This window comes from Pongo abelii, chromosome 23, assembly GCF_028885655.2.
Source record: "Pongo abelii isolate AG06213 chromosome 23, NHGRI_mPonAbe1-v2.0_pri, whole genome shotgun sequence".
In the NCBI taxonomy this organism is placed as follows: domain Eukaryota; kingdom Metazoa; phylum Chordata; class Mammalia; order Primates; family Hominidae; genus Pongo; species Pongo abelii.
The window spans coordinates 48,171,436-48,197,302 of NC_085929.1; the positions used below are offsets into that span (position 1 = coordinate 48,171,436).

The 25,867-nt window shown below is 46.2% G+C and overlaps 1 protein-coding gene and 1 pseudogene across 1 annotated transcript in view; one reads left to right on the top strand and one right to left on the bottom strand.

Moving 5' to 3' along the window:
• Window positions 1-192: 192 nt before the first annotated feature.
• Window positions 193-25,867, top strand: part of MEI1 (meiotic double-stranded break formation protein 1) — a 97,904-nt gene continuing 72,229 nt past the window's right edge. The window contains exons 1-6 of the mRNA XM_024239875.3: window positions 193-402; window positions 4,667-4,790; window positions 6,843-6,893; window positions 17,018-17,091; window positions 19,066-19,171; window positions 21,084-21,287. Coding sequence (XP_024095643.3) covers window positions 229-402; window positions 4,667-4,790; window positions 6,843-6,893; window positions 17,018-17,091; window positions 19,066-19,171; window positions 21,084-21,287 — 733 coding nt within the window. The 5' untranslated portion in view covers window positions 193-228. The remainder of the gene's footprint in view (window positions 403-4,666; window positions 4,791-6,842; window positions 6,894-17,017; window positions 17,092-19,065; window positions 19,172-21,083; window positions 21,288-25,867) is intronic.
• LOC112130703 (U6atac minor spliceosomal RNA) lies at window positions 24,587-24,695 on the bottom strand (annotated as a pseudogene).

Here is a 25,867-nt window from a genome sequence, read left to right on the forward strand (position 1 = left end):
AAAGACATTCCTGCAGGGTTTTAAGCACAAACCGCTTTTGGCTTAGTTAGACACGATGCAGAGCACTTGCATCCACCACTTGCCCTCAGCGGCTGCTGCTCGCATGAGACTGCAGCGTCCTGGGTCCGCGCAGGCGCATTCCACACCGACGCAGTTCCGTCCTCCAAGTGCGCATGCGTGCAGTCTGCGCGGGAAAGAGTGCCGCCTCAGCTGAGAGCAAGCGAGGAGATGGCTATGAGGCAGGCGGCGACGGCGGGCACTCCCGGACCCAGGAGAGAGGAAGAGGCGGCGCTTCTATTCGAGAGGGCCCATTACCGGCACGACCCGCGCTGGCTGCTGCCCGTGACCCCCCGCCTGTGCCTGGCCTGCGCGCTGGAGCTGCTGCCGGACCCCGGCGTGTCGGTGCGGGCGGAACCTTTTCTTCAGAAGACCTGGGTTTGGCCATTTCTCTCAGCAAACGCGGCCAGGCCCTTGCCAGACCCGCTCCGGTGAACCCGACGCGAAACCGGGCCCCCGCGCTGTGTTCACTCTCCTCCCCGTCAGCCCGTCCCGCACCCGGCCGCAGCGGCCTCTCGGGCCCCTCAGCCCCAGGCTGGCCTGCGGGCCTCCGTGGAGCCCTGTCCACTGGCTCTGCGCCTGAAAGGGCGGAAATCCGGATCCCCCAGGACCTCACCCAGTCTCAGGGACACACCTTCCCGCCTTCCGCCTTCTGGCTCCTTCCCTTTGCTGCCCCTGCCTCCATTTCCCGGGGATTCGGCCTTAGCTCAGGCTCCCGCCATTTCAGCCCCCACTCACCTGCGGGCCAGGCGCGCACGCTGCGGCCGCTCCTCATTCCCTTCAGCTGTCGGGGTGTGAATCGGAGGAGGGGCGGTCTGGGCTCCGAGGGGACAGGAGTGACAGGTTACAGCCGGGCAGAAGTGGGGTGAACGGGAAGACTTTTCCTTGGGCAGAGCTGGCCAAAGCGGGCTGCCTGGGCCCTCAGTGCCTACCCGCGTTTGCAATGAAGTGGTTTTGTTTGCTTTGAGAGGGACTCTCGCTCTGTCACCCAGGCTGGAGTGAATGGCACCATCTCCGCTCACTGCAACCTCTGCTTCCTGGGTTCAAGCGATTCTCCTGCCTCAACCTAACCAGTAGCTAGGATTACAGGCGCCCGTCACCACGCTCGGCTAATTATTTTTTAGTAGAAATGGAGTTTCATCATGTTGGCCAGGCTGGTCTCGAACTCTTGACCTCAGGTGATCCACCCGCCTCGGCTTCCCATAGTGCTGGGATTATAGGCGTGAGCCATGGTGCCTGACCTGCGATGAGTTTTCTTGTCTATGGAGGCATCCAAGAAGACTTTGGGAGGTCAAGTTTCTCTCCAATTCATGGGAGGGGAATTCGTGAGTGTGTGGATTGGCTAGATCAGCAGTTCTCAATTTATTTATTTATTTATTTGTAGAAACGGTCCCGGGGGTCTCCCTGTGTTGCCCCGGCTGGTCTTGAACTCCTAGTCTCAAGCAGTTCTCCTGCCTTGACCTCCCAAAGTCCAAAGTGTTGGGATTGCATCTGTGAGCCACCATGCCTGTCTGCGTTCTCAAATATTTTGATTTCTTTTCTTTTTTTTTTTTTGAGATGGAGTTTCACTCTTGTTGCCCAGGGTGGAGTGCAATGGCGCAATCTCAGCTCGCCGCAACCTCCGCCTCCCGGGTTCAAGCAATTCTCCTGCCTCAGCCTCCCGAGTAACTGGGATTACATGCATGCGTCACTATGCCTGGTTAATTTTGTATTTTTAGTAGAGACAGGGTTTCTCCATGTTAGGCTGGTCTTGAACTCCTGACCTCAGGTGATCCCCTCGCCTTGGCCTCCCAAAGTGCTGGGATTACAGGTGTCAGCCACCGTGCCTGGCCCATAAGTAATTTTTTATTGTGGCAAAATATAGATAACATACAATTTGTTTTTAAATCTTTTTAAGTGTACAGTCCTGTGGCATAAGTAATTTAAAACATAAATAACTGTATTTTCTCAAAACAAGAGAGAGAGTGACAGGAATGGCTTTGTTTTACAATTTTGCAAGTTGCTTTAATTGAAGACAGGTTGGCCAGGCACAGTGACTCATGCCGGTAATCCCACTGCTTTGGGAGGCAGGGTGGAAGGATCACTCGAGCCCAGGAGTTCAAGGCTGCATAGAGCAATGACCAAGTCACAGCACTCCTTCTTGGACAAGAGCAAGACCCTGCCTCTCTTAAACACAGCTGGATTTTTTATTTATTTATTTTATTTATTTATTTTTTTTTGAGATGGAGTTTCACTCTTGTTGGCCAGGCTGGAGTGCAATGGCGCAATCTTGGCTCACGCAACCTCTGCCTCCCAGGTTCAAAAGATTCTCATGCCTCAGCCTCTCAAGTAGCTGGGATTACAGGCATGCGTCACCACGCCCAGCTAATTTTATATTTTTAGTATAGACAGGGTTTCTCCATGTTGGTCAGGTTGGTGTCGAACTCCCAACCTCAGGTGATCTGCCTGCCTCGGCCTCCCAAAGTGTTGGGATTAAAGATGTGAGCCACCACACATGGCCAAACAGCTGGATTTTTATCTATTTCTGCATTCAGTCTGTTGTGCTATCATGTCATATAGTCTCAAAAACTGCACTGTACACCTGTGGGAGAATAAGAATGAGAAAGACTGGGCCGGGTCCAATGGCTCACATCTGTAATCCCAGCACTTTGGGAGGCTGAGGTGGTCGGATCATGAGGCCAGAAGTTCAAGACCAGCCTGGCCAACATGGAAAAAATTAAAAAAAAATGAGGAAGACTAAGAACATTTTAATATTATATGAAAATATTTTTGTTCTTGTGGACCTCTGGGAAGTGTTTTAGGCACTCTTAGGAATTCCCACACTGTGCTCTGGGAACTCGTAAACTAGCTAATAACCTCTGAATTTTCATTAAGGATGGAAATTCTGAGGCTGCTTTTCTTGGACAGTAAATCAGAGATGAATAAGACAGTGCAGTGGGGAGAAATAAGACAACATGTTATTTGGAACTTAGAATGAATATGTTTGTAGTCAAGTGCTGTTCAGGGTAAGGAGAGGAATTAGGAAAGGTTTCTTAGAGGAGGAAGCTTTCAAATTAGGTTTAAGAAGATGGGTGAGATTTGGACCAGAGGAAGTGGGAGGCTGATTATCCCAGGAGGTAGGTATTATAAGGATGGGTTTTGGGGATAATCCGAGTGTTTGAAGGGAAAGTAAAAGAGATGAGATTGGAGAGACAGGTTGAGGACAGTTACTTGAAGAGTTTGAAACCCAGCTAAGGAGCTTGAACATAATCTGTCAGATGAAGGGGAGTTACTAGGATTTTTTGAGTAGCTCATATAGATCACTACCTTAATCTATTATGTAGGATGAATTGGTGAAGGAAAAACAGGAGCCTTACAGTAGCACAGATGAGAAGCAATAAGAGATGCAACTTCTACCTTTTATTGAGCACACTTCTCTTTTGAGATGGAGTTTCACTCTTGTTGCCCAGGCTGGAGTGCAATGGCGCAATCTTGGTTCACTGCAACTTTCGCCTCCCAGGTTCCAGTGATTCTTCTGCCTCAGCCTCCTGAGTAGCTGGGATTACAGGCGCCTGCCACCATGCACGGCTAATTTTTGTATTTTTAGTAGAGAAGAGGTTTCACCATGTTGGCCAGGCTGGTCTCGAACGCCTGACCTCAGGTGAGCCACCCACATTGGCCTCCCAAAGTTGGGATTACAGGTGTGAGCCACTGCACCTGGCTTGAACACACTTTTTTTCTTTTTTTTTTTTTTTTTGAGACAGTTTTCTTCTTGTCCAGGCTGGAGTGCAATGGCGTGATCTTGGCTCATCGCAACCTCTCCTCCCAGATTCAAGTGATTCTCCTGCCTCAGCCTCTCAATTAGCTGGGGATATAGGCATGCGCCACCACGCCTAGCTGATTTTGTATTTTTAGTAGAGACCGGGTTTCTCCATGTTGGTCAGGCCGATCTCGAATTCCCAACCTCAGGTGATCTGCTTGCCTCGGCCTCCCAAAATGTTGGGATTACAGGCGTGAGCCACCATGCCCGGCCTCTGAACACACTTTTCTTTTCTTTCTTTCTTTTTTTTTTTTTTGAGACAAAATCTCGCTCTTTTCCCCCAGGCTGGAATGCAATGGCGCTATCTTGGCTCACTGCAACCTCCCCTCCCTGGGATTACAGGCATCTGCCACCATGCCTGGGTAATTTTTTTATTTTTAGTTGAGATAGAATTGCACCATGTTGGCCATGCTGGTCTCGAACTCTTGAGTTTGTGATACGCCTGCCTTGGCCTCCCAAAGTGCTGGAATTACAGGCGTGAATCACCGGGCCTGGCCTCTATTTTTGCTTTCCTCACCAACTTGTTAGGCTTAAATGAGCTGGTGGACAAAAATGATTTGTGAAAAATAAATTGCTATGTAAATATAGGGCATTAGGAACCTTAGCTCATGTACAATCTTCTGTATGAATACATGGATTCCTCTGTGTAAATGATATCCTTTTCCAACCTCCCTTGAAGGAGTGTGGATCTCACCATAGTTTAAATGATCCCTTGTATCATCTTGTAATTGTGTTTGGAAATTACGGTTGTTGGATTTAGAATAGCCAAAATTTGGTTGCTATTGAATATTTTTCTTCATTTGCTTCAAGTTAGTGCGCAAGAAGCACATGTTGTCCTGCTTCCAAGATGCCCTTGTGAGGCATACCTCCCTGGTCACGCAACTGGTGTCTCAGGATCAGAGAGTGTGCATCCACTTCATAAGCGTGCTTTTTGGTAAGGATTAAGAGGGAAATTTGACATGAATTTTGAATGTATAGTATGTGTATCTGCTTTTGGGGCTCTTGGAAAAATGATCTTAGTTGATTTAGATTTTTTGTATTGTAATACTTTATTAGCAAATTGTTTTGTCATAATGATGTAGAAATGGCCCTTTTTCTAAGATCCAAGATGCATTTTACAGTAACTGACTTTGCTAGAGCCAAGAAGTTAGTAAAAGTAAGAAGATGAAAATGGGAAATGTTGGCCGGGCGTGGTGGCTCATGCCTGTAGTCCCAGCACTTTGGGAGGCTGAGGTGGGTAGATCACTTGAGGTCAGGAGTTAGAGACTAGCCTGGTCAACGTGGTAAAACCCCCATCTCTACTAAAAATAACAAAAATTAGCTCGGTGTGGTGGTGCGTGCCTGTAGTCCCAGCTACTTGGGAGGCTGAGGCGTGAGAATTGCTTGAACCCTGGAGGTGGAGGTTGCAGTGAGACCAGTTCGTGCCACCACACTCCAGCCTGGGTGACAGAGCAAGACTCCGTCTCAATAAAAATAAAAATTCTTCAAAGAGTCCAGTATACATGGTCTTTGTACAGGACCAGAATGGAGTCTGCTGACTTAGGTATGACCCTGCTCAAGTTACTTTCCCTCTCCTGTGCCTTAATATCTTCACGTGTGATGTATGATAGATTAAATTTTATCTGATGTTCTTTCTTTTAATATGACGATAATGTCCAATGGAATGAGCCCTTTCAGGGAGGAAGGCAGCTAACTTGTATTGATTGCTTTTCTGTGCCAGAGACTTTTCAGGCTTTTAACTGCCAAGACAGTTTTTAAGGGAGCTAGAATGATCTCCAACCTTAAGGGAATTTATGCTAACAAGTAACAGAACTAGAATTTTAGCCCAGGTCTGTCATAGACACCAGAGCACATGGGGTTTTTTTTGCTGTACCACATTGACAATTCTTACCTTTTTTTTTTTTTTGAGATGGTGTCTTGCTCTTTCGCCCAGGCTGGAGTGCAGTGGCGTGATCTCAGCTCACTGCAACCTCCCCCTCCTGGGTTCAAGCAATTCTCCTGTCTCAGCCTCCCGAGTAGCTGGGATTACAGGCATGTGCCACCACGCCCGGCTAATTTTTGCATTTTTAGTAGAGATGGGGTTTTGCTATGTTGGCCAGGCTGGTCTCGAACTCCAAACCTCAGGTGATCCGCCTGCCTTGGCCTCCCAAAGTACTAGGATTACAGGCATGAGCCACTGTACCCTGCCACAATTCTTATCTTTATTTATTTATTTATTTTTTTGAGACGGAGTCTTGCTCTGTCACCCAGACTGGAGTGCGGTGGCATGATCTTGGCTCACTTTCAAGCTCTGCCTCCCGGATTCACGCCATTCTCTTGACTCAGCTTCCCGAGTAGCTGGGACTACAGGTGCCCGTCACCACGCCTGGCTAATTTTTTGAATTTTTAGTAGAGATGGGATTTCACCGTGTTAGCCAGGATGGTCTCGATCTCCTGACCTCGTGATCCACCTGCCTTGGCCTCCCAAAGTGCTGGGATTACAGGCGTGAGCCACCGCGCCCGGCCAATTGTTACCTTTTAAATTGTTGCCTTTTAAAGTCAAAGTGTTTGGTGCTGAGAGCAGAATTTAGCTGGAACATTGTTTATAGCTGCTTTTAGACTTAGAATTTACAGTGTGCCTGTGTGGGTCTATCTCTCTTTGAAGAGAACGTTAACCACTCCCCTTTTTTTTTTTTCTTGAGACAATCTGTGTCGCCCAGGCTGGAGTGCAGTGGTGCAGTCTCAGCTCATTGCAATCTCTGCCTCCTGGGTTCAAGTGATTCTCCTGCCTCAGTCTCCTGAGTAGCTGGGACTACAGGCACAGGCCACTACTCCTGGCTAATTTTTGTATTTTTAGTAGAGAGAGGGTTTTGCCATATTGGTCAGGCTTTTCTTGAATTCCTGACCTCAGGTAATCTGCCACCTCGGCCTCCCAAATTGCTGGGATACAGGTGTGTGCCACTGTGCCCTGCCTAACCACCCCTTTCTTACCTCCCTCTGCTCCAAGGACTATTACGCAGCATGGAAGATGGGAGTGTAACAGACCTCTGTATTGAAGGTAAGTTGAAACTTTGTATCTAGCACTTGAAGATGAAAGTATTAGTCTGAATTGCAGCTCTAGTTACTTGAGACTTGGCGAAATTGTCTGTTTAGACACAGATAAGAGGAACCCCATTAGTTTTCAATCACTAATTCAACATTTGTTTTTTACTTTTTTTTTTTTTTTTGAGACGGAATCTTGCTCTGTTGCCCAGGCTGGAGTGAGGTGGCACAATCTCAGCTCACTGCAACCTCTGCCTCGCGGGTTCAAGCGATTCTCCTGCCTCAGCTTCCCGAGTAGCTGGAATTACAGGCATCTGCCACCACACCCAGCTAATTTTTGTATTTTGAGTAGAGACAGGGTTTCATCATGCTGGCTAAGCTGGTCTCGAGCTCCCGACCTCAGGCGATCTGCCTGCCTAAGCCTCCCAAAGTGCTGGGATTACAGGCATGAGCCACTGCACCCGGCCCAATATTTCTTTCTTTCTCTTTCTTCTTTTTGTTGAGACATGGCCTCATTCTGTCACCCAGGCTGGAGTGCAGTGGTACAATCATAGCTCACTGCAGCCTTGAACTCCTGGGTTCAAGCAATCTTCCCGCCTCAGCCTCCTGAGTATCTGGGACTACAGGTGTGCACTACCATGACTGGCAAAAAAAATTTCTTTTCGTCGAGACAGGGACTTACCATATTGACTAGGCTGGTCTCAAACGGCTATTCTCAAGCAATCCTCCTGCCTTGGCTTCCCAAAGTGCTGGGATTATAGGCATGAGTCACCATTCCTGGCCTTACATTTTTTTCCTTGGGTATCTACTCTGTGCTAGATACTGGATCAGGCACTACGGATACATAGATAGATAAGACATGGTCCCTGTCCTCTAGGAGCTTACAATCTGGAGAAGAGATTGACTGACAGGTAAATAACTAGAGTTGATGAGTGCTGTTACAAAGGCACATACAAAACTCTTTTTTAGTACATCTCATATTGGTTTGTTGAAAGTTGTCTGCACAGAGATGGTGGTTAAAACTGTTGAAGTGGACTGAGTGTGGTACCACATGCCTGTAGTCCTAGCTACTTGGGAGGCTGAGGTGGGAGGATCCCTTGAGTCCAGGAGTTTGAGGTGACAGTGAGCTATGATCATTCCATTGCACTCTAGCGTGGATGACAAAGTGAGACCCCTTTCTCTTAAAAAAAAAAAAAAAAACAAAAATTGTCGAAGTGCATGGGTTTACCTATAAACGGTTTGTAGAGAAAGAAGGTAAGAGCCCTGGTATGCAAGAATTCTTGCAGAGAGAGTGAGAATTGTACTAGTTAGGATCCAGTCAGGAAATAGAAACCACACCAATTATTTCAATAGAAAAAACTTTGAAGAATGGTTAAGTAGGCCGGGCACAGTGGCTCACGCCTGTAATCCCAGCACTTTGGGAGGCTTAGGCTGGTGGATCACTTGAAGTCAGGAGTTCGAGACCAGCCTGGCCAACATGGTGAAACCCCATCTCTACGAAAAATACAAAAAAAAAAAAAAAATTAGCCAGACGCGGTGGTGGGCACCTGTAATCCCAGCTACTCGGGAGGCAGAGGCAGGAGAATCACTTCAACCCGGGAGGTGGAGGTTGCAGTGAGCTGAGATCGTGCCACTGCAGTCCAGCCTGGGTGATACAGTGAGACCCCATCTCAATTAAAAAAATAATGTTGGTTAAGTAGGTAACTGAAGAAAAAGAGAACAACCAAATTTTCATGGAGATAGCAATTATAGAAACCACTCCGTCACTGGGGCTGGGGGAACAAAGGAAAGAGGCTGGAATGGTTAAAACTTAGAAGTTTGGAGGAAGGGCCTACTTATGAAACTCAGACCTCTGAGTGGCACTGACTAGATAATACTGTTGTCTCTGGAGGAGGAGAGATCCAATGAAGGTGGTTCTGGAAAAACTGCAGGCTGGATTTAGCTGCCGTCATAGAATGGCACTGCCACTGCCAGGATAAAGAAGTGCTAAGGTGCCAGGCACCTTAATTGTGTGGGTCTGTGGTCCTAGCTACTCAGGAGATTGAGGTGAGAGGATCACTTGAGCTCAGGAGTTCAAGTCCAACATGGGCAACATAGCAAGACTGTCTCTTAAAAAAAAAGTGTTAAGGGGATACTTATATGAATGGGAAGACTTATATGAATGGGAAGCAGACAGGAAACCCATAGGAAACAAAGAGGAAGGAGCAAATCCCTTTTTCCTACAGCCTTGCCATCTCTTTCTAGTGCTCATTATTGGTAGAGCTTAATGAGGTTCAGCTAGCAAAGCAAAAATGTGATTTGCAGAGTTCAGTCTTAGTCTTCCAAGGCAGATTACAGGGTGGGTTTTGGAGCTCAAAGACAATAGTGTAATAACTGCTTTGGTCCATTCCTTTGGCTACTTGATGTCCAAACACCCTTCTCCACATATCTGAACTCCCATAGAACAAAAACAACTTGTTTTTTTACCTAACAAGGTGTAACTATCCTTCATTCATATACTTCATACAGACTAAGCCATTGCCAATTTGTCCCCAACATAAGGAGGTTAATAATTTATTTTTAAATTCAATCACAGTCCCATATGAATATTCTGTTACCTAAAGACTAAATTTTAAAGCTAACCTGCACCAAAACTTGTACCAATAAGGAAAAAAGGAGAGAGAAGAAAACAGTTAATATACGGAAATACATTACAATCTTCATTTTCATAACTGGTCACAAGGATATAGTTAATATTTATAATTTCCTTCTTAATGGTGTTTGTTCTATGTATCCTTTGCCTTCAACCAGGGTCTCAACTGGTCAGGGTTTTTACATGGTAGGGTGACTCACACCTTCATTCCTGAAAGGTCTGAATCTCTTTTTTTTTTTCCAAGCCAAACTGTATCCAGCTTTATTAAAGATACTTTCTATAAACAGTCATGGTATTTCAGGCAGGACATGGGCAGTCGTTAACAGTATACAACAACTTTCAAACTCCCATCTTCAATGGACTACCAAAAATTGGAAAGCCACTATAAAACCCAGTGAAGTCTTCATCTGATGCTCTGAACAGGGAAAGTTTAGAGTGAGGGTTGACATTTCACATTTAGCATGTTGTTTAACAACTTTAAACAAGCCGACCCTGACTTTCAGGAAGTGAAATGAAAATGGCACAATTTATCTGAAGATCCACAATCTAAAAATGGAGCCACTGCTCTTTTGACAGGTGCCATCTCAGTGGCATCACTGGAAAGTCTAGATTGCCTGACACACTGGTAACCAATGACTAGGGGTCAGGTCCCAACAGATGTCTGGGTCTTAAGGGAGTAAAGTCTATGCTGAAAGGTGGAGAGGGAGAAGAGGACATAAAAATGAATTTGTTTTTCCATACCACAAGGCTTTTGTGCCAAAGTGGCCACGTGTGTCAAAGTCAGGGAATCCCTCCTCCTGGGAGCCAAGAGAAAGTCTCTCAAAACTAGAAGGGAAAGATGTTTCCCCACATCAATCCAGCTGTGGAGACATTCTATTAGTGACATATGCCCCTTCCCCAAAATATAACAGTGAAGTGTTCTGTGTGCTAACAACATAGCTTTAAAAAATTCTGCATTTTTATAAAACTTGATAAAAAGTAGTATTTCAAACTGTACAGCCACCAGAAGTACACAGTTATCAAAAATGTACACACTTCACTTGGCATCTCTAGCACCTTCAGCTTTCTGTGCCTGGTCTGTTTTGGCATCTGCATTTTCTGCAGGGTTATTCCCTTCCTTGCCAGCATCCACTTTTCCCTTTTTCCCTTTGGGTACCTTCTCTTCTTTGCAGGGGCCTTTTTAGGCTTGGGCTCTGGCTTTGGAGGAGCAGATTTTGCAGACAACCTTGTGGATCTTCTCTGTAGTTCGTCCTTCACCTTGGCTTTATCTCCTTTAGCATCCCCTTCAGCCTTTGTCTTGGGCATGGTGGCAGCAGCGACGGCAGCGGGATGTAGGCGCCGTGTGCGGGATGCAGCGGCACACTGGCTTTGGTCAGTCCGGGGGTGGTTCTCGCCTCTTCTTCTTCCGAAAGTTCTGAATCTTTAGTGGCTCTTCCTTTTTTTTTGGTTGCTGATGTTTTTGATTAACTTTTGCTATTGAATATGAGACTAGTAAGAAGAGCCCCAGAGAATACCTGGTTCCCGACATAGTCCTCCTTGCCATTATTGTTAGTGGCAACTGAGTTTCCCCTGGATATTGGGATCAGTCATTCCAGGTAGTAGAATAATCCCTTATTTGCCTATTGGTTGAATGACACGAGGCACTGAAAATGGCCAGATGATAGTCACAACTTCTAATTCAGTGAAACCATTGTGTGACCTCTCATGGAAGCATTCTTTCCTTAGGAACTAAGATCTTTAGCAGAGCCCAAAGTTGCAGGATAGGATATGTTGTGGGCTAAATTTATATGTACCCCCCACCCCCGGCAAATTTATATGTTGAAGCCCTAACTCTCAGAACCTCTGAATGTGAGTGTATTTGGGGATAGGGCCTTTAAAAAGTTGATTAAGCTAAAACGAGGCAATTAGGATGGACCCTAATCCAATGTGACTAGTATCCTTATAAGAAGAGGAAATTTGAACACACACAGAGAGACACCAGGGGTGTGTATGCACCAAGCAAAGGCCATGTGAGGGCACCGTGAGAAGGTAGCCATCTGCAAGCCAGGAAGAGAGGCCTCAGAAGAAACCAAATCTGCTGACACTTTGATCTTGGGCTTTCAACCTCAAGAACTGTGAGAAAATAAATTTCTGTTGTTTAAGCCATCCAGTCTGTGGTATTTTATTATGGAAGCCCTAGTGAGCTATTATAGGATACAAAAATTCTGCAAGTGTGTTAGTAAGTGTAATAGGGAAATGACTCCCACTTTACCCCTTGATTCCCTGACCCATGTATTCTACTGTGGGTAAGACAGCACCTGATGTTGATCACTGCATCAAAATATATACCACATATAAGATAGAACCCTATCCTTTCATAGTGGTGTCTTTCAGATGGTGGAATAACTGAGTCTTCATAGGCCATTCCACATTCTGTTAGGTCAGGTGGTTCCAGGTGATAGAGTATGGGATAAGAGCAGTGAATTTTATGGGTGTGAGCCCATTGCCTCACTTCTTTTGTGAAATGAGTTCCTTAATCCAAGTGATGTTGTGCAGAATACCATGATATTGAATAAGCCATTCTGTAAGCTTACAAATGTGTTTTTGGCAGAAGTATTATGGTTTGAGAAGGCAAGTCTGTATTCAGAATACATGTTTATTCCAGTGAGGACAAATCTCTGCCTCTCCATTTGCTGTTGGCAGGTTAGGCACTCAGTCATAGCAGTAATCAATTTAGCCTCGACAAGGGAAAGTCCGTGTTGTTGAGCCCAGCGCATAGCCTCCAGCTCTGCCACCATAGCCACCTTGTACATGGATCCACTGAATAAGCACTTGATGGCGAGGGAAAGAGGTGGATTAACATTCACAAAATGTGCCATTTTGACTACCTGGTTACTGAGAATCTCTTCGATAATAGATGTTCTTTAGGGAGCATTCACACAAGAGACAAGTGTCTTCCCACTTTATGCTCCCTCTGAAAGGCCCGTCTTCTTCTCCAGGCCTCATTGTCACCAATATTTCTTTTTTTTTCTTTTTTTGAGACAGAATTTCACTCTGTTGCCCAGGCTGGAGTGTAGTGGCGCAATCTTGGCTCACTGCAACCTCCACCTCCCGAGTTCAAGCGATTCTTCTGCCTCAGTCTCCTGAGTAGCTGGGATTACAGGCGCCTGCCACCAAGCACGGCTAATTTTTGTATTTTTAATAGAGATGGGGTTTCACCATTTTGGCCAGGATGGTTTTGATCTCTTGACCTCGTGATCCTCAGGGTGGCCAGGAACACCAGAAGTGCGGGCACGGCCCATGAGCCGCCTGAATCCTCAGAAGATAGAAATTCATGTAAGATTCGCTCTCATACATGATGCAAACAAGGTTGCACCAGGATCGTTACAGTCTGGGGCAGTGTAGCTTAAACAAGACAGGCTGAATACATAGCTCCCGTTCCAGTAAAACCTGGGTGCGTCTCCTCTCCTAATAAGGATTCTCATGAGGATGAAATTTCTGGATAGTGGGCAGGGAGAGGAAGTGGATGACTAATCTTCCTCAGAGCTGGTGGTCCTGCCTTGCCTTTCTTCTGTTTTTTGTTTGTTCGTTTGTTTAGTTTTTGAGACAGAGTCTCACTTTGTCGCCCAGGCTGGAGTGCATTGGCACGATCTCGGCTCACTGCAACTTCCGCCGCCTGGGTTCAAGTGATTCTCCTGCCTCAGCCTCCTGAGTAGCCGAGATTACAGGTGTGCGCCACCATGCCTAATTTTTTTTTTTTTTTTTATGAGACGGAGTCTTGCTCTGTCACCCAGGCTGGAGTGCAGTGGCGCGATCTCGGCTCACTGCAAGCTCCGCCTCCTGGGTTCATGCCATTCTCCTGCCTCAGCCTCCTGAGTAGCTGGGACTACAGGTGCCGCCACCACATCAGGCTAATTTTTTGTTTTTTGTTTTTTTTAGTAGAGACAGGGTTTCACCATGTTAGCCAGGATGGTCTCGATCTCCTGACCTCGTGATCTCGTGATCCGTCTGCCTCGGCCTCCCAAAGTGCTGGGATTACAGACATGAGCCACTGCGCCTGGCCTTTTTTTTTTTTTTTTTTTTTGAGACAGAGTCTTGCTCTGTTGCCCAGGGTGGAGTGCAGTGGCGCGATCTCGGCTCACTGCAAGCTCTGCCTCCCGGGTTCACGCCATTCTCCTGCCTCAGCCTCCCGAGTAGCTGGGACTATAGGTGCCCGCCATTGAGCCCGGCTATTTTTTTTGTATTTTTAGTAGAGACAGTGTTTCACCGTGTTAGCCAGGATGGTCTTGATCTCTTGACCTCGTGATCTGCCCGCCTCGGCCTCCCAAAGTGCTGGGATTACAGGCTTGAGCCACCGTGCCCGGCCCCTTTTTTTTTTTTTTTTTTTTTTTTTTTGAGACGGAGTCTCGCTCTGTCGCCCAGGCTGGAGTGCAGTGGAGCAATCTTGGCTCAATGCAAGCTCCACCCCTCCAGGTTCACGCCATTCTCCTGCCTCAGCCTCCCAAGTAGCTGGGACTACAGGCACCTGCCATCACACCTGGCTAATTTTTTTCTATTTTTACTAGAGACAGGGTTTCACCGTGTTAGCCAGGATGGTCTTGACCTCCTGACCTCGTGATCCGCGCATCTCGGCCTCCCAAAGTGCTGGGATTACAGGTGTGAGCCACTGCAACCAGCCAATTTTTGTATTTTTAGTAGAGACGGGGTTTCTTCATGTTGGCCAGGGTGGTTTCGATCTCCTGACCTCAAGTGATCCACTCACCTTGGCCTCCCAAAGTGCTGGGATTACAGGCATGAGCTGCTGTGCCTGGCCCAGTTACCAGTCTTTCAATTGTGTCTTTCTCAAGTCTGTGACCATCTAGCCAAAGAGTTAGTAGCTGCTCATAAGTCAATATGATCTGTATGTACTTCTGACCATCTCTCAGTCTAGCTAATGTATACAATGTACCACTTGAAGTTCTGACCACCCGGGGGATTTTCCTTCATCATTTTCCTTCTAGGCCACCCTTGAGTGGGGCTACAATCCTGCAGCCATCCACTTCTGGTTGGTATCAGCATGACTTGCAGAACCATCAGACCTCAGGAACTTCACCCAGGTGGAAAGCACTAGAGGAAGACTAAGGGTGAGGGGTGAAGGACTTGCTCCTTCCTCATGGTTCCTATTTGCTTTCTTCCTGCTTCTTGTTTCTGTGTGTGTTAGCCTAGAATGCTTCTTGACCCTGCAGTGACAGAACCTTCCCACAGCAGCTGCTGAATTTAGTTTGCAGCTTTTCCAACCTTACAGAATCTCTCCTCAAAGCCACCAGCAGAAGTACCACAAATGATTGTAGAGAAGGGTGGGTTTGGAGCTGAGAGATAATGTTGTAATAATTGGCTATAGGAACTTGCCTATAATTTGTTTTTTTTAGTATATATAAAGGAGCAAACTGAGGAAGGAAATAGTAGAGATAATATAAAATAGCAGTTTTTGGCCAGGCGTAGTGGCTCACACCTATAGTCCCTGGGAGGCCGAGGCGGGCGGATCACCTGAGGTTAGGAGTTTGAGACCAGCCTGGCCAACATGTAGGAACCCCGTCTCTACTAAAAGTACAAAAAATTAGCCAGGCTTGGTGGTGGGTGCCTGTAATCCCAGCTACTCAGGAGGCCGAGGCAGGAGATTCACTTAAACCCAGGAGGCAGAGGTTGCAGTGAGGCAAGATCATGCCACTACACTCCAGCCTGGGCAACAAGAGTGAAACTCCGACTCAAAAAAAAAGAAAAAAGAAAAAAAAGCAGGTTTTTTTTTTTTTTTTTTTTGAGATGGAGTCTTGCTCTGTCGCCTAGGCTGGAGTGCAGTGGCGCGATCTCGGCTCACTGCAAGCTCCGCCTCCTGGGTTCACGCCAGTCTCCTGCCTCAGCCTCCCGAGTAGCTGGGACTACAGGCGCCCACCACCACGCCTGGCTAATTTTTTTGTATTTTTAGTAGAGATGGGGTTTCACCGTGTTAGCCAGGATGGTCTTGATCTCCTGACCTCGTGATCCGCCCGCCTTGGCCTCCCAAAGTGCTGGGATTACAGGTGTGAGCCACTGCGCCTGGCCCAAAAGCAGTTTTCAAACCTGGCTTCACAATAGACTTACCTGGAGAACTTTAGAAATACACTAGAATTTTATATTTAGAAAAATATTTTAAAGTATAAAACATTTAAATATATTTAAGTATATTTAAATAGAAATAGATGTGTGTGTGTGGAGCAATATATAGATATATTCACATTAAACAATATATTGGGCTTTTCCCTTAGACATTCAGTTGGTCTGGGGTGGGACTTGGGTATTAGTTTTTGTTTGTTTGTTTGTTTGTTTGTTTGTTTTTCGAGACGGAGTCTCGCTCTGTTGCCCAGGCTGGAGTGCAGTGGCGTGATCTCGGCTCACTACAAGCTCCGCCTCCCGGGTTCATGCTATTCTTCTGCCTCAGCCTCCCGAGTAGCTGGGACCACAGACGCCTGCCACCATACCTGGCTAATTTTTTTGTATTTTTAGCAGAGACGGGGTTTCACCATGTTAGCCAGGATGGTCTCGATCTCCTGACCTCGTGATCCGCCCATCTCGGCCTCCCAAAGTGCTGGGATTACAGGCGTGAGCCACCGTGCCCGGCTGGGCATTAGAATTTTTTTAAAGCTTCCTAGGTGAGTCTAATGTGCAGCCTGAGTTGAGAACCACTGATATAAAACAAAGAAGGCCAGGCATGGTGACTCACACCTATTATCCCAGCACTTTGGGAGACAGGCAGGAGGATTGCTGAAGCCCAGGCATTTGAGATTACCCTGGGCAATACAGACCCTGTCTCTACAGAAAAATTAAAAAATTAGCCAGGCATGGTGGCATGTACCTGTAGTCCCAGCTGCTTGAGAGGCTGAGTGGAAAGATTGCTTGAGCCCAGGAGTTCAAGGCTGCAGTGAGCTATGATCACACCACTGCACTTTAGCCTGGATGACCCTGTCTCTAAACAAAGCAAAAGCAAAATCAAAAGAAAAAAAAAAACCAAAGAAGCCAGAAACTCCTTTAGTTTAGATGTGCACACGTAGTTTTTTTTTGTTTTGTTTTGTTTTGTTTTTGAGACAGAGTTTTTGCTCTCGTTGCCCATGCTGGAGTGCAATGGCGCGATCTCGGCTCACCACATCCTCTGCCTCCGGGTTCAAGCAATTCTCCTGCTTCAGCCTCCCGAGTAGCTGGGATTACAGGCATGCACCTCCATGTCCGGCTAATTTTGTTTTTCTAGTAGAGACAGGGTTTCTTCATGTTGGTCAGGCTAGTCTCAAATTCCTCACCTCAGGTGATCCGCCTGCCTCGGCCTTCCAAAGTGCTGGGATTACAGACGTAAGCCACTGCGCCTGGCCTGTGCACACATAGTTAAATGGAAGAAATAGAAAAGAATAATACCAATTAGCCCAGGCAAATCACTACCCTGCACTGATTGAGTAGAAGGGCCATGGAAGGTGGACTCTGGGTTGGGGTGCCTCCTGGTTAGTAATACTATTGTGTCTGTTCAGTCCTTATTCAGCTCACAACGCAACTGAAGCTGGAGCAGACCATCCATTGCCTGCTGGATGAGTGCCACAAAGAGGTCAGTAAATAGCTATGGGTTCTTGAGTCTCTCAGAATCCTCAGATGTCAGAGCTGGGTCAACCCTTCTTTGAACAAATGAGAGATTGAAGTCCAGGGAGGAAAAGGAGCTTTCCTGAGGTCACTGAGTTGGTGGCAGAGTCAGAGCTAAGGCCTGGGTCCACTGATCTTGCTCCAGTGTTCTTTACAGCTTTCTTCTTTCGCCTTTCAATCTCCCAAATGTTACCTCCATGGAATGAAGTGCCATCTTTCTGGCATAATCATCCCATGGTCCATTTTCTGTGACTTCCTAATTATAATACAGATTTCCTTGATGACGTTGTCAAGGAAATATGTTCTCTATGTCTTGTTTTGGTGGTTTTATTTAATTTTGAATTGTATACATTACTTAGTACTGAAGATGTTTGGTTCTATCAGCTTACTTTGTACTGAAGGCGTTTGCTTCTATCTGAGGTAAGCATTGAGTGGATATGGTATGTTTAATCTGCTTTCTTCAGTGTAGTCAAATAAATTAGTTAGCCAGGGACAATAGCTCACACCTCTAATTCCAGCACTTTGGGAGGCTGAGGTGGGTGGATCACTTGAGGTCAGGAGTTCAAGATCAGCCTGGCCATTGTGGTGAAACCCCGTCTCTACCAAAAAGACCAAAAAAAAAAAAAAAAATTAGCTGGGCGTGGTGGTGCATGCCTGTAATCCCAGCTACTGGGGAGGCTGAGGCAGGGGAATTGCATGAACCCAGGAGGTGGAGTTTGCAGTGAGCTGAGATCGCACCACTGCACCCCAGCCTGGGTGACAAAGCAAGACTCCATCTAAAAAAAAAAAAAAATCAGTTAAAGAGCAGCTTTTGTGTTATATTTAAGACTGAGGAATAATATCAGAATAACTTTTTATTTGCGGAAGGAAGACAAATGTTTATCTTGTTAAAACCATCAAGAGCAACATTTCATTATAAATTATATTTCAATTATATCATTATAGTTATTTTACATATGATTAATATGTCAGATTGAATTTATAATTATATATATCAGTGCTTATGATTATGATGAGATGGTGCCACTTAACATTTATTGAGCACTTTCTATAGGCTAGGCATTGTATTAGGTGGTTTATATGTAATATCTCATTCAGCCCTATCAACAACCCTATAAAGCTGTTACTATTATTATTTCCCACCAGAGTTAAGAATCTTGCCAAAAGTGGTATGACTAGCTAGTCAATAGAAAAGGTAAAATATGGACTATTGACTCTCCCTGTAAAGCATGAAGCATAGTGCCTGGTATACAGAGAATGTTCAGTAATAGTAGCCGTAATAACTATGATAACAATAATTTTTTTTTTTTTTGAGACGGAGTCTTTCACTGTTTCCCCAGCTGGAGTGCAGTGGCACGATCTTGGCTCACTGCAAGCTCCGCCTCCCGGGTTCATGCCATTCTCCTGCCTCAGCCTCCCGAGTAGCTGGGACTACAGGCGCCTCCCACCACGCCCAGCTAATTTTTTATACTTTTAGTAGAGACGGGGTTTCACTGTGTTAGCCAGGATGATCTCGATCTCCTGACCTCGTGATCCGCCCGCCTCGGCCTCCCAAAGTGCTGGGATTACAGCGTGAGCCACCATGCCTGGCCAACAATAATTTTTTTTTTTACATTGAGTCAGTGTTCTGTCTTTATGACATTTCAAACTTTTGTCCTCCAACTTCTGGTTCTATGGAGGCAAAATATGCAGATTTTAATTCAGTTTAACAAGCATGCACTGAGCTAGGTACTGAGGACTCTGAGAGGACTCAGTCCCTTTCCTCTGGGAGTTCCCAGTCCAATGGGGGAGTTGGACACTAAGCTAAAAAAGCTGATTGCTGACTGTGGTGAGAGACACATGCAATACAGGCATTGGTGTGGGTAGGGCAAGATCAGTTTTGGTGGAAGGAAGATCTGTCCTGATCCTAATTGACAGAATGGAGCATATTCACTTTCTGTAGCTGTGTAACATGCCCTCCATGCGAGGCAGCCTGGCCACCCTGACCCTTCTTGGCAAGTTGGTGGATGCCATCCCTGCTCTGGCAGACGAGCTTGTAATGGAGCACGGTGAGTGACCTGTGGGAGGAGCTGCCACTACCCTTTTACCTGCTTTTATCATACTGCCATTTGGGTGCCCCATTCACTCTGTACACCTGGGAAGTCATTACTTTCTTGCTTTAGCCTTCAGTTTCCCCATCTGCAAAATGTACTGTATGTCGGTCAATTTGAAAAAGGTCAGTTTCTTGACTCTATTCTTGGACTATTTCCATTTGTTTTTTTTTTGAGACGGAGTCTTGCTCTTGTTGCCCAGGCTGGAGTGCAATGGCGCAATCTCGACTCACTGCAACCTCCACCTCCCAGGTTCAAGTGATTCTCCTACCTTAGCCTCCCGAGTCGCTGAGATTACAGGCATGTGCCACCACACTGGACTAATTTTGTATTTTTAGTAGAGATGGGGTTTCTCCATGTTGGTCAGGCTGGTCTCGATCTCCCAACCTCAGGTGATCCACCTGCCACAGCCTCCCAAAGTGCTGGGATTACAGGCGTGAGCCACTGCGCCGGCCTTCCATTCATTCTTTTTTTTTTTTTTTTTTTTCCTGAGACAAGTCTCGCTCTGTCCTCTGTCGCCCAGGCTGGACTGCAGTGGCGCGATCTCGGCTCACTGCAAGCTCCGCCTCCCGGGTTCACGCCATTCTACTGCCTCAGCCTCCCGAGTAGCTGGGACTACAGGCGCCTGCCACCACGCTCAGCTAATTTTTTGTATTTTTAGTAGAGACAGGGTTTCACCATGTTAGCCAGGATGGTCTTGATCTCCTGACCTGGTGTTGGACCCCCCTCAGCCTCCCAAAGTGCTGGGATTACAGGTGTGAGCCACTGCACCCAGCTCCATTCATTCTTTAACACAAATTAATTAAGTACCTACTATGAACCTTCCTTTTGGATGGAAGGAGGAATTCTGGAATATAGAAGCACTTTTTTCTATCAGTGAAATGCAAATAAATATCTCTCAGAGGATTTACCAAATGGTAAATAACTTCTTCAAGTTGGTTTCCCCTTTTTAAAAAAATTAATAATAATAATAATTATTATTTTTTGAGACAGAGTCTGTTACCCAGGCTAGAGTGCAGTGGCATGATCTTGGCTTACTGCAATCTCCGCCTCCCAGGTTCAAGTGATTTTCCTGTTTCAGCCTCCTGAGTAGCTGGGATTGTAGGCGTCCGCCACCACACCAGGCTAATTTTTGTGTTTTTAGTAGAGGTGGGATTTCGCCATGTTGGTCAGACTGGTCTCGAACTCCTGACTTCAAGTGATCTGCCCACCTCGGCCTCCCAAAGTGGTGGGATTACAGCCATGAGGCACCGTGCCCAGCCTAATTATTATTATTTTTTAGAGACCAGATATCACTGTGTAGAGCAGGTTGGTCTCAAACTGCTGGCCTCAAGTGATCCTCCCACCTTGGCCTCCCAAAGTGCTGAGATTACAGGAATGAGCCACCGCACCTGGCTTTCTTTTTCTTTTTTCTTTTTTCTTTTTTTTTTTTTTTGAGATGGAGTCTTGCTCTGTTGCCCAGGCTGGAGTGTGGTGGCATGATCTCGGCTCACTGCAACCTCTGCCTCATGGGTTCCAGCGATTCTCCTGCCTCAGCTTCCCAAGTAGCTGGGATTACAGACGTGCCAGCATGCCCGGCTAATTTGTGTATTTTTAGTAGATGCTGGGTCTCGCCTTGTTGGCCAGGGTGGTCTCGAACTCCTGACCTCAGGTGATTCTTCCGCCTTGGCCTTCCCAAGTGCTGGGATTACAGGTGTGAGCCACTGTGCCCAGTTTGGTTTTCCCTTTAGATTAAGCATGCAGAAAGCATTTATCATGGGGGATTATAGGGACTTACCATTACTACCCCGTTAGGAATAATAGATTGGAGTTTCATATAGCAGTTGACATTGTGAAATTTCCCCTGGCTCCTTGGTTGTTTTCTGGACAGGCAACCTGATGGAGCATCTGTTGAGAGGCTTAGTATACCCCAGTGAGGGCATACAAGCTTCTGTCTGTTACCTTTATGGGAAGCTATACTCCTCACCAGTGGCAGCTGAGATGCTTTCAGGACACTTCCGGGAGAAGCTTTTTCCCCTCTTCCTTTCCATCCTGGATGGTGCCCAGACAAAGGAGCTGCAGATTAACTGCTTGGGTAAGACATGAGGCTGGAGAAAAAAGGGAGAATAAGTTTTTGACATTTTGCTAGAAGACTTGAGATATTAGGTTCTCTAGTAGTGGGGAAGTTTGCTGTTTTGCAAAAGGTAGAAGCCACAAGGTTTGAGAGATAAGAGACACACTGTGTGAAAGATGCCTAGAGTTGGTATGACATCTTAAGAATGTTGCCTTTGGAGGAAAATAGGGAGGAAAATAGGAAGGAAAGTGGGACAACAATTTTTTCTGCCTTTACTGCCTGCCCTGTTGCATCCTGTATTTGCTGGCAAGTTAATCTTTACATTGTACAGCTCACATCCTGTCACTTTCTTAAGTCAGAAATTCTTCCATGGTTCCCTCTGGCCTCCAGGGTAAAGCCTAGGTGTCTTAGTGCATTTTATGCTGCTGTAACAGGATACCACAGACTAGGTAAGTTATAATGAAAAACTTACTGGTTCAGAAATTTATTGGTTTGCAGTTCTGGAGCCTAGGAAGTCCAAGATCAAGAGGCTGGCAGTTGGTGAATCCCCTCTTGCTCTGTCATCCCATGGTGGAAGGGCAAAGAGAGGGCAAGAGAAAAAGCTAGAGGGGACTGAACTTATCCTTTTTTTTCTTTTTTCTTTTTCTTTCTTACTTTTTTTTTTTTGAGACAGAGCCTCGCTGTCTTGCCCAGCTTGAGTCCAGTGGCGCATTCTCAGCTCACTGCAACCTCTACCTCCCGGGTTCAAGTGATTCTTCTGCCTCAGCCTCCTGAGTAGCTGGGATTACAGGCGCCCACCATCACATCCGGCCAAGTTTTATATTTTTATTGGAAATGGGGTTTCACCATGTTGGCCAGACTGATCTCGAACTCTTAATTTCAGGTGATCCGCCCACCTCACCCTCCCCAAGTGCCGGGATTAAAGGCGCAAGCCACTGCGCTTGGCCTGAACGTGTCCTTTTATGAGGCACCTACTCTCATGATAACAAACCCACTCCCATGGTGATGGCATTAATTCATTCATGAGGGTCCAAACCCAAACCCCAAACTCATGACCCAAACACCACCCATAGGTCCCAGCTCCCAATACCGCTACATTGGGGATTCAGTTTCCAACACATGAACTTTGGGGAACACATTCAAACCATGGCACTAGGTTTCTCTGCTTGTTACTTGAGGCTCTTTAGAAGCCCCAACATACCCTTTTAACATCTTCTCCTGCTATTTTTTTACATAAATGCATAAAGTCTATCAACTGTTCTAAGCAGGGAGATTTCTTATTTTGGACAGAACAGATGGGCACTGTGATTGGTGCCTGGGTGAGGGCCTGTTCTCAGGTAGAAGCTGTAGAGAAAAGCATAGTCTATGGGTGACAGCAGCTTCTTTTCAAAATTTGGATCAGGAGCTCTGTTATGAATGACCTAGCCATACATAGTGAGCATTCATTCTATAGCAGGCCCTGTGCTGGGCTCTGAGGTCACAGAGATGATCAAATCCAAGCTTTATCTTGGGGGAGCTCGCAGTCCAGTGTAGAAGACACACATGGACAACTAGAATCTAGTGTGATGAGTGCCATCTTGGAGGTGCACAGCAGAGGGTAGGAGCAGGGGACAGGAGAAGCTTCCTAAAGGAAAGGATGCCTGGACTGAGTCCTAAATTGGGGGGAGAGGAGGAAGGCAGAAGCACGGGCCAGAGCACAAGGTATGAAGCAGCCTGTATCTGCGGTAACTTGCAGCAGGGCAGTGTTGGAGTTAGTGCATATAGAACAAAAGGGTGCAAATACAGGCCCTAGGGTGAGGCCCTTGGCAGTCCTACAGCTCACCTAACCATAGCAGAGGGAAATCTCAACTGGTTATACAGGGAATTCCCACTTTTATTTTTAAAATTTTTATTTACTTATTTATTTTGAGACAGAGTCTTGTTCTGTCACCCAGGCTGGAGTGCAGTGGTAGGGTCACAGCTCACTGCATCCTTGACCTCCAGGGCTTAAATGATCTTCCCACCTCAGCCTACCGAGTAGCTGGAACCACAGCCTGCACTACTATGCCTGGCTCAGTTTTTTTTTTTTTTTTTTGATGAAGTCTCGCACAGTTGCCCAGGCTGGGGTACAGTGGTGCGATCTCAGCTCACTGCAAGCTCTGCCTCCCGGGTTCACGCCATTCTCCTGCCTCAGTCTCCCAAGTAGCTGAGATTACAGGCGTCTGCCACCATGCCCGGCTAATTTTTTTTTTTTTTTTTTTTTTTTTGAGACAGAGTCTCGCTCTGCTGGCCAGGCTGGAGTGCAATGGCGTGATCTCCGCTCACTGCAAGCTCTGCCTCCCAGGTTCACACCATTCTCCTGCCTCAGCCTCCCAAATAGCTGGGACTACAGGCGCTTGCCACCACGCCTGGCTAATTTTTTGAATTTTTTTTTTTTTTTAAGTAGAGACGGGGTTTCACCATGTTAGCCAGGATGGTCTCGATCTCTTGACCTCATGATCCGCCCGTCTCGGCCTCCCCAGGATATGCCCTCCTCGGCCTCCCAAAGTGCTGGGATTACAGGTGTTAGCCACCGCTCCTGTTCTTTTTTTTTTTTTGAGACGGAGTCTCACTCTGTCGCCCAGGCTGGAGTGCAATGGCGCGATCTCGGCTCGCTGCAACCTCCGCCTCCCAGGTTCAAGCAATTCTCTTGCCTCAGCCTCCTGAGTAGCTGGGACTACAGGCGTGTGCCACCACATCTGGCTATTTTTAGTAGAGACGGGGTTTCACCGTGTTAGCCAGGACAGTCTCCATCTCCTGACCTCGTGATTCGCCCGCCTTGGCCTCCCAAAGTGCTGAGATTACAGGTATGAGTCACTGTGCCCAGCCCTTGCCTGGCTAATTAAAAAAATTTTTTTTGTAGAGTCTGGGTCTCATTATATAGCCCAGGCTGGTCTCGAATTGCTGGGCTCCAAGAGATCCACGTGCCTTGGACTTCCAAAGTGCTGGGATTACAGGCATGAACCACCACACCCAGCCAGAATTCCCGTTTTTAAATGCTACCTTTTTTTTTTTTTGAGATGGAGTCTTGCTCTTTCACCATGCTGGAGTGCAGTGGAACAATCTCAGCTCACTGCAACCTCCGCCTCCCGGGTTCAAGTGGTTCTCCTGCCACAGCCTCCCGAGTAGCTGGGACTACAGGCACGTGCTACCACGTCTGGCTAATTTTTGTATTTTTAGTAGAGACAAGGTTTCACCATGTTGGCCAGGATGGTCTCAATCTCTCAACCTCGTGATCCGCCTGCCTCGGCCTCCCAAAGTGTTGGGATTACAGGCGTGAGCCACCGTGGCCAGCCTTTTTTAAAAAAAAAAAAAAAAAAAAAAAAAAAATTAACCCTTTGCATGTTTGTCAGACCTGAGGGCCTCTTTTATCCTAGTCAAGGGGAGTGCTAACCTTCTTTCAGACAACACTTAAAGGTCACCTCTTCTCTGGAGCCTTTCCTTCCCACCCTCTCCCCTCAGCCAGGGATGTAGTCACTTCCTTTGGACCCTTGAAGCGCTATGGGTCTTATATTCTGTCTTATATCATCTTATTCACTTACTTTACAACTCAAGATCCTCAAAAGTTCTTATTGTATTTAATTTACTTATTTTTAAAGATGGGACCTGTTCTATTGCCCAGGCTGAAGTACAGTGGCATGTTCATAGCTCACTGCAGCCTCGAACTCCTGGCCTCAAGTGATCCTCCCACCTTAATCTCCCAAATAGCTGATATTACAGGTGCACGCCACCTTGCCAGGCATTTTAATTTTTTTTTTTTTTTTTTGTAGAGATGGGGTCCCACTATGCTCATAAGCTGTTTATGGTCTAACCCTTATTAACCTCTCAAGCCTCATCTCTCACTTCTCTATCTGTCCCCACCCTAACTCAGCCTTACTGAACCAAATGCATCTCCAGGAACACACCATGCTCTCCTGCCTTTATATACTCCTCTGCCCAGAAGTTGGCTCTCACCCAACTTCTCATCCTTCAAGATTTGGTTCAAATATCTTCTTATAGAAGACTTCCCTGGACCCCCAGGCTAGATTAGATGATTCATTTGATTTCCCACGGTCCTCTGGGCTTTTTTCCACATTATTTAATTTTAATATTTAATATTCTGACATGCATTTCTTTACTTGTTTGTTACAGTATGTATTATTTGGAACACTTCGGTGACTTACCATGAATCCCAGCATAAGTACCAGAATCCTTAACATAGCTTATGTGGTCTTTTGTGACTACTTCTCAAACGTAATTTCTGGATTTTTTTTTCCCCCAACCATTCTGGCTTTCTTTCACTTTCTAGAATGTTGTTCTCTGTACCTGGAATACTTCTCCCCACTTCACCTAGTTTTACCTACTTATCTTTCAGATTCAGCTTAAATGGTACTTGCTGATGGAAGGCTTTACTGATCCCCACACTGGGTTAAATCCTCATATACATTTTCATGTATTTGGGTATTTCTCGTTTATATCATTTATCACAATTATAAGGGTCATTTGTCTGACTTGGTTTTTGTTTTTTTTTTTTTTGTTTTTTGTTTTTTTTGAGATGGAGTTTCACTCTGTCACCCAGGGTGGAGTGCAGTGACGCCATCTCA